The 8187-nt window shown below is 53.7% G+C and overlaps 1 protein-coding gene across 1 annotated transcript; it reads left to right on the forward strand.

The window, feature by feature from the left end:
• The first annotated feature begins 4532 nt into the window (after positions 1 to 4532).
• LOC104471131 (complement C1q tumor necrosis factor-related protein 6-like) lies at positions 4533 to 6905 on the forward strand. Its single transcript, XM_010086364.1, has 2 exons — positions 4533 to 4764; positions 6358 to 6905. The coding sequence occupies exons 1-2, from the start codon at positions 4533 to 4535 to the stop codon at positions 6903 to 6905; spliced, it is 780 nt and encodes a 259-aa protein (XP_010084666.1).
• The last annotated feature ends 1282 nt before the right edge of the window (positions 6906 to 8187 follow it).

Raw genomic sequence — 8187 nt, forward strand, 5'->3', positions numbered from 1 at the left:
TGCAGCCTAGCTGGAGATGATCAGTGATCTCCATACAGCAGAGGACCTGTTGCTGTTACAGGGTAACCTGGGGGCTCCCCGCGTAGTACTGAAGCATAAAAACTCACTGCCACCTTTACATGTCTCAGGCGTCCCCCTCCCTGTTTTCAGGCACTATGGAAGGGCAAGCCGAAGGGACCTGGCCATGGTCGGGCAGTGATGGAGAGGAGATAAGCGCAGAGCAGTGCTGCCCATTACCTCCCAGCTCTTGAAGCACGTGTGAGCTCTCTTTCCAAGGGTAGCAAAGGCAGTAGCCAAAAGCCTGAACTTTGCTTCCAGAAGGAATCAGCTGTTGAGCTGAGCAAATCGTGATGCTGTGTGGGGTGGGTGGAAGGAGGGAGGGAGAGCCAAGCCTGACACGGGCCAAGGCAGGGGGGGAGGCCCTCACAAAGGCCTCCAAGGCAGGATGGAAAAGACGGTAATTACATAAGAGCAATTGGCGAGCATCTGGCTGGAGTCAGCTGGGCCCCGCCAGCCCTCCCTCCCTGTGCTGCTAACCAGGAGCAGCTGAGGATACGGATAACCCAGCGCGGGACCCCTCCAGAGGGAAGCGGAGGTAAGGGGTCCTCCGCTTCCCCTCCTGGCTTTTGATGTTCTTGTACAGTGGGGCCAGAGGGGTGGGGAAAGGGAAAGCGGCTGTGGCGGAGGAGAAGCAGCCAGGAAGGGGAAGAGAAGGAGCTGTTTCTCTGACTCTTGGTGCAGATGATACCTTTGCTCTGGAGGTTTTGGTGAAGGAGGAGATGTGAAGGGTGAGTGTGTGGGTGTTTGTGGGTGGATGAGAGTACGTGTGCATGTGTTGCAGGGCAGGTGGTCCAGATGTGCAGCAGGGGAGGTGAGCTGTACACAGGGGTTGGAAAAATAAGGAAACATCAAAGTCACTTCTTGCCTTCTGTTCCTGTGGTAGAGAGGGTTAATAGGATGGAGGCAGTCACTGGGGGAGAGGCAGGCTTTATCCCTCTACTTTGCCCATGTTGGGGAGGTTGCAGGAGAAAGGAGGAAATGTAGAAGGAGGATGAAGCAGCTGCTTTTGAGCAGGGATTGTTGCAGTCCAATCTGGCCAGAGCTTCCCTGGGCTGCCTCCAAGGCAGAGTGTGCAATGAGGGAGAGGGAAGATTGTTGAGCACACAAGGTGCCTTCAGGCTTGGGTTACACTTAAAAGCATAGCTGGCACAGGGTTGTTGGACAGCATTCTCAAAACTCGTACCTTTGAGCACTCAGCCACACAAGCCAAAACCTCCTGCAAATGTAGCTGCCCTGGCAAAACGTTGCTGGTACAGCCAGTCCCCTTCAGGAAACAGGGCAATATTACCCTGGCTAAAGTGTTTTTACTGGCATAAGCTGCTGCCCAGCTGGACAATGCCACCACTGCAAGTCTTTGTCTGCTGGCTCCCTGCGGCTCCCTGATCAGCTCAGATGAGGCATTAATTACAAGGTCCTGCTCACTGCCCACTGTGAGCTGTTCTTGCTCTCAGATGAGACAAAGGCAAAGGCCCTAGCTGATGAGGTTCTCCACAAAGAACATTTGCTTGGTTGTGAGCAACTCAAGAGTGCACATGGAAATGTGGGACAGAAGTGAGGAAAACAGCCTTCCTGTTACCTGTTTCCCGTGCAAAGGTAGAGAAGGCCAGACATAAGGCCAGGAGCTGCAAAAGAGGGTAATGTCATGCTTGGAAGTAATTCAGGCAGGAAAACCTGAGGGAGTGAGCCACTGCAATAGCTTTGATGGGACAGAGAGAAACTTTGCTTTCAGCGCCAGTCTCTGAGTTTTCATGTACCCCAGAAAATTTATTGGCTTTCAATAGTACTGTCAGCTGCCAAAATCCCCACCAGCAGCAGGAAGGAGTAGACAACACCACTGGTCACAAAAACCCGCTTCTGTCAGCTGGCAAGGCTCCATTAGCAAAAAGTGTTGCCCTAACCCTTCCCCCTCTCATTTTCCAAAAGGGGAAACTGAGGCACAGGCAGAGATGGGAGACTTGCGTGTCAGTGCTGGAGCCCGGCTAGGAATTCACAAGCACAGCAGCGAATTTCTTGGTCCTCTTCCCTCCCTGGCCGGGAGACGTGTTCGCTCCATGTTCATTGAGCTCCAGGCTGACAGGCAGCCTGAGAATATCTTCAGGCCTCCCAGCCCCCCTTCCTCCCTTCCCCCCAGCTTGCAGCACATATTTTCCCAGAGTTTTCCGCTTGCTTCTCCAGTGATGCTGGGGTCCTGCCAAACGCCAGCCACTCTCTGGGAAGCAGGGCCTCCCATTCCCAAACCAAACAAATGGGAGAAGGAAAACAACAACAAAAAAAGTCCAAGCACACACAGACACGCACAAAACCCTTTCCCCCTCAGAAACCTTGGAGCCTTCTTCAGTTTCTCTCAGAAACCGCAGGAGGCACAGTGCTGACTTGGCACTTCTGGCCCCCACAGAAGAGAGCTATCGCCCATCCTTTCTTCAGCCTCACAAAGATACATATGTGCACCCCCACCAGGTATAAGTTCCCAAATACGGTTTGCTGCAGGGTAAGACACCCAAAATCCTCTTCACAACTGATTCTGCAGTGTAAGAAAAGCCTCCTCTGCATGTCCCCACGTGCCTCCCCCACAAAATGCCCTCATTCCCAGGTTCTGGTGCAGCCACATAGTGCTCACCCCAACAGCATAAGCACGTCAGCTCGGCGCCAGCCTGGGGGCAAAGATCACGGTCAGGGTTTGCTCCAGATCCTCGGGTTTGCTCCAGATCCTCGGCTTTGCCGGCAGGCAGCTCCCCACAGCGGGGCTGTGCTTCGGGCCAGGCACACCCCTCCTGTGTGAAAGGCTCAGCCCAGGACCTGACCGCGGGACATGACCAGCGGTATGACAGGATGACATGCACCAGAGTGCAGAGCTTGGGGCTCTGCCCAGGGAGAGGGGATGAACAGAGGGAAAAAAATGCCTCTCCCAGTTGGCAGATGAGCGTGCTAGAAATGTCATGCCTGGGGAGAGAGGCTGCAGTTACATGCAGAAGAAACAATGCAGGAGAGAAAGGAAGATGATGAAGTTTGGGGACTAACAGTGGGACCAGCACAGCTGGGGAGAGAGCAGGGCAAGCTGGGTTAAGGGCTAAGGCGTGGGACAGGGGACTAAGGCAAGTGAGTGAGGGCAGAGTCCTGCACCATCCCACCTGAAAGGAAGTCTGTCTCTTGCACTGATGCACCCCACCTTACCCATCCTGAGATGCTCAGGGTGGGACACGGCACTGCTGCCTACCCACCCTTTGCACAGGGTGAAGTCTGTGCTGCCTGCATTTGCTGAGCAGAGCTAGGCTGCTTGGAAGTTAAAAGGCAGAGAAAAAAAAACCAACAACCATACATAAGGAAAAGGCACTACCTATGAAAGAGTTAAAAAGCACCGAAACCCAAGCCGGTTTTCAATGGAGGGCGCCCAAAGCCAGGGAGGGAAAGGGAGGGAGAGGATTGGGGAGGGAGCAGGTCCAAGCCCAGCTTGCGCACCCAGCCAGCACTCAGCAGTGCCTGTGCCAAGAGCCAGCTTTCTTAAAGCCATGGGCCCGGGGGCTGGCTTTGCAGGCAGAGGGGAACCCAAGAGCAGGGGCTGGGAAGCACAGTGGGGAGCCTGGAGCCTTCGGGGGGAGCTGCCATGCTGCACTGGGGTGCAGGCAGAGGGAAGGGGGGCAGAGGCTGGGAGAGGGGCTTTCTCAGCTTGTTTGTGTGTCTGTCTTTCGTAAGCATACTTCTCTGCAGGCTGCCTGCTCGGAGCTTTGCTTCCTTCGCGCTCTGCAGTGGAGCAGCTCCGTTCTGGTCTGTCTGCAAAGGCCTGGCACTGCCTGCTGCTCTTGGAGGAGCTGGCCTTCTCTATGGAAAGGGGCTGAGGTTTGGCTGAGAACACAACTGAGCAGTGGTGGGAGGGGGCTGAGGCACAGAGAGGGATGGGATCTGGTGGGGGGAAGGAGGGGGCTGATGTAAAGTTCCCAGCCCACAGGAGAAGGAGCCCCTCTGCAGAGAGGTGTGGGTCAGACTCCAGCTGGGACAGGGGGGTTGTTGGGTTAGACTTGTGTAAAGAGTTGATACCTAGTGAGTGGAGGACTGGAGAAGTTTTTTAAAGCCTTCCCCATGGATTCAGCAGCCTACCAGAGCACGCGTTTGCTAAAGGGACTGTGTGGTTTGGCATGTCTCCTTCCTCTCTCCCAGCCTGGGGACTGAACCTTCTAGTGGCTCCAGTGGTTTGCTTAGTGAGGGTCAAGCCTTCTTTTGGAGTTTGCATCTAGTCTCTGTTGGTCTTGGCAGAAGGGCATGCAGCATCTCTTGGGCCATGTGGTTGCTACTCAGATTGCAGCCTTGAACCTCCAGGGACTTCAGGCATGTAAACTCCCTCCACAGGACAGTGCCATTTCATCCCACCCTTGGCTCCAGCCACAGAAAGATGTTTTGTGGTGATCTCTGCTCCATCCCCCATGTCCCCCCCTTCTTGTACCTCACTCTGGCACTTCCTCATATCTTCCCAGGTCACCATGGACATAATTTACCTGCGCACACCCCTGGCCTTCCTTCTTCTCCCTCTTGTTGTGCTTGGGGCACCCACTGATGAACCCAACCTCACAGAACCAGCCCCTCGTGCTTGCAAGCGCTGTTGTGACCCACTGGACCCTTCCACAGATGCCCCAGTGGTCCCTCCCAGCCACCACCACTTGCCCTACCCAATGCCGGAGGTCCGTCCCTATATCAACATCACCATACTGAAGGGTAAGTGCCCACCTTGGTCTGGGATGCCAAGGCCTGCTCAGGGACCGGTGGCACTGCGGTGGAGGTGACAGCTGGGTTGCTGGCATGCTGGTTATGCTAACAGACTGCCAGATGCCATCCTGAAGGGTAATGTGCCCACACACACTGTGCCCAGGGTTTAGATGTTTTGCGCTGTGATCAAGAGTAGCCTGGAAGGAGGGAAGTTGGTGCATATCCATGATGTGACCTCTGTATCTCAGGATGCTGCCTGCTACCAGCTCTTTCTCTCTGCTAGCACAGGAGCGGCCATGGCAGCCTCTTGCCAAGCAGGGAGGACACATTCCTTGCCTCAGCCTTTCAGAGTCCTGTGGTGCCTGAGGGAAGGAGCAGTCTCTATCCAGCTGCAAAATAAGCAGGTTTGGAGGGTAGGCATTAGCACCCAGGAAGGCTGGGTCACATGGATTTTGGAGCAGGAGGAGGGCAAGGGCAACTTGCAAAGCAGCTTTTTGCAAGTACCTCCAGGCTAACTGGCAGTGACCCCTAGCTCGTTCCGCCCTGCTGTGGATGGCTTGGCTAATGGGAAAAGGCTCCCTATTTTAGCTCAGCTCCTCCCTTTAGGGCTCCCCTTTTAGCCTTTGCTGTGGACAAAAGCCTGTTCCCAGCTGGATCCCGCTGCACTTGCTTATTGTTGCTCAGTGGTTCCTCTGGGCTAGCTTGGCAGTTGCTCCCCCTTCCCTGCCCAGCCTGGAAATAGCTGCAATCCATCAGAGCTCAGAAGTGTGTCTGGGGCAGATACAGGCCTGGACTAGAGTGAGGTGTTGCAGGGGGACCTGCAATACCATGCGAGGGATGGAACAGAGCAAAAGAACAAGGCACAAATTTGGGATGCTGTAGGCTGCTCTGACCCCCATCTCTTCTCTCTATACACAAAGTATGTTCTGGTGCTGCTCTCTCTGTGTATTGATGCCTGCCCAAGTTTGTGACTGGTGGTGCACAAACCCCAGAGTAGAAGTGCAGTATTAATTATACAGGCTGCCCAATGGATGACGGTATTGTCAAAGTACCAGCCGTCTAACTTGCACTGCACCATTTGCCTAGCCCAGCTTGGGTCTTTTCCCTCTGACCCACCTCATTGTTCCTCTATAGTCATGTTCTCCTAGAGACATTATCACTTCTTCCCCTTCTCCAGCCTACAGCAAGAACAATGTGCACACTACATGGACAACTGGGTCATATGAGAGGTGTGCAGGAGGGCAGAGGCTGTGGTGGAGGTAAAGGAGTGTTGAGGAGGAAGAAGAGGTAAAGATCCCCAGTGGTACTTTGCAATGCTGGGCTCCCCCTCAGGCTGAAGTCTGTTGGGGACAGGTCCTAGTGCCTCCAGCAATGCCATATCATGTGGTGAGAAACCCCAGTCACACCCAGAGCTCTGCTAGCTCCTTTCCCACGAAGCCCAATGGTTCTTTGACTTTCCTTCTCATGAACGTGAGCGTTCCTTCTTCTGGCATTGCCCCTTCTTTGGGTAATCATCTGCCTCCTCATCAGGCTTTCTCACTGCCATTTCCACCTCTCCCTCTGGTATCACACAAGAGTTGTGTCCTCTGCTTCCTCTTGCAGGAGAGAAAGGAGACCGAGGAGAGCCTGGGATGCCAGGGAGGTGGGGCAAAGAAGGACCACAAGGTGAGCGAGGTGCCCCGGGCCAGAAAGGCAGTAAAGGACAGATGGGCACAGCGGGAGACCCCTGCAAGCATCAGTATGCTGCATTCTCCGTCGGTCGCAAGAAAGCGTTGCACAGCAGCGAGGGCTTCCAGGTCTTGATCTTCGACACCGTCTTCGTCAACCTCTACAGCCACTTTGACATGTTCAATGGCAAATTCTACTGCTACATAGGTGGACTTTACTATTTCAGCCTCAACGTCCACACCTGGAACTTCAAAGAGACCTACATGCACATCATGCACAATGAAGAAGAGGCAGTCATCTTGTATGCCCAACCCAGCGACCGCAGCATCATGCAGAGCCAGAGCCTCATGCTGGAGCTTCAGGAAAATGATGAGATCTGGGTGAGGCTCTACAAGCGGGAGCGGGAGAATGCCATTTACAGTGATGATGTTGATGTGTACATCACCTTCAACGGGTACCTGGTCAAGCCGAACCTTGACTAACTGCCTCTCCTCCTTGGGGCCTCTTTGGCCTTTTCCTTCTTCCTCTCTCTCTCTCTTTACTGCCCGCAACAACTGCAAATCACTTGGAAATGGACCTGTCAAGTCTCAGGCACTGAGTGTGAAACTTGCCGCACTGGCTTCCACCTCACGCTCTCTTGTAGCCAGGCCTGTGTCTGCCCATTTACAGAGTGACATTACCATCTCTCACCACCTCACCTCAATAACTTAGGTTATTGGCTTCTTCTAAATTTGCCAGTGAGTTGTGTCTTTAGGGTCCTAGAGCAGGAGGAAAGATAAAGTGCTGCTTCTGGAGATGTGTGCTTCCTTGGGGCTTCATACACAAAAGACTCCCGTGGAAAGACTCCTGGGATAGAAAGTCCCCACTTCCCAGTTGCATCCTGGCTACTCTCTGTCCCAACTATACATGCCAGTTTTGCAGCGTGCAACATGTCACCTCTCAGACCTGTAGTCTGGAGAGCAGATTGGGGCCTGATGGCCTCCTGTAGCACAGGGAAGGTGTAGGAGTGGTGAGAGACAATACTGTCTTTCCAAAAAGGTGACTGTTGGCCTTCTGAAGTGTGTCATTGGCTTTCCTTAGACACCCTTCTGGGTCACAGAGTCCAGGTTGGGTGTAAACTCGCAGCCTGGTGGGGTTGTCCTCCTCTGTGCCAGTTCTAGCTCTTCAAAGAGATGAAGGGCCAGACACTCAGACCCTTCAGAGGCATCTGCTGTTGAATCAGTAGGGCCCACCACTCTGTTCCCACTAGGGATCGTAAGTACCTAATGAGAGAGGGAGACAACCCTACCAAACCTCCCTCCCAAACCTCCCCTGGGGTGCTACTCAGTCTTGGTTCCCCAGCTGTGGGAAGCTAGTCCAGACAGTGAACCCGAATCTGCTCTCTTCTTTGTCAGAGGTGCACCCATGCCCTTCCATTGGTATGAGCAGTCATCCCTAACACTTGCTGATGTGAGGGAAGAGTCAGGCCCTGGCTCCTGCATGTCATTACATTTTCCTCCTGAAGGTGGTTCTCCCACATTGGTATTGAGGAACCACTGTTTCAGGACTTGAGCTGGAGGCTGTAAGGGCAATCGCAGTTAAATCAGTTCCAAACCTGGGCAGGTTGGAACCTTTTTGCCTCTGTGATGGAAAAGAGATAAAAGTGAGACCACAGCACCTCACCCCAGCGTTAAAAATTTCCCTTCCACATTCTCTGTGTCCTTTTCTGGCAATAACACCAGAGCAACTGAGAAAAGCATGCAGATAAAACAAACCCTCTCTCTT

This window comes from Pterocles gutturalis, unplaced genomic scaffold (genome assembly GCF_000699245.1).
Source record: "Pterocles gutturalis isolate BGI_N339 unplaced genomic scaffold, ASM69924v1 scaffold2466, whole genome shotgun sequence".
Classification (NCBI taxonomy): Eukaryota; Metazoa; Chordata; class Aves; order Pterocliformes; family Pteroclidae; genus Pterocles; species Pterocles gutturalis.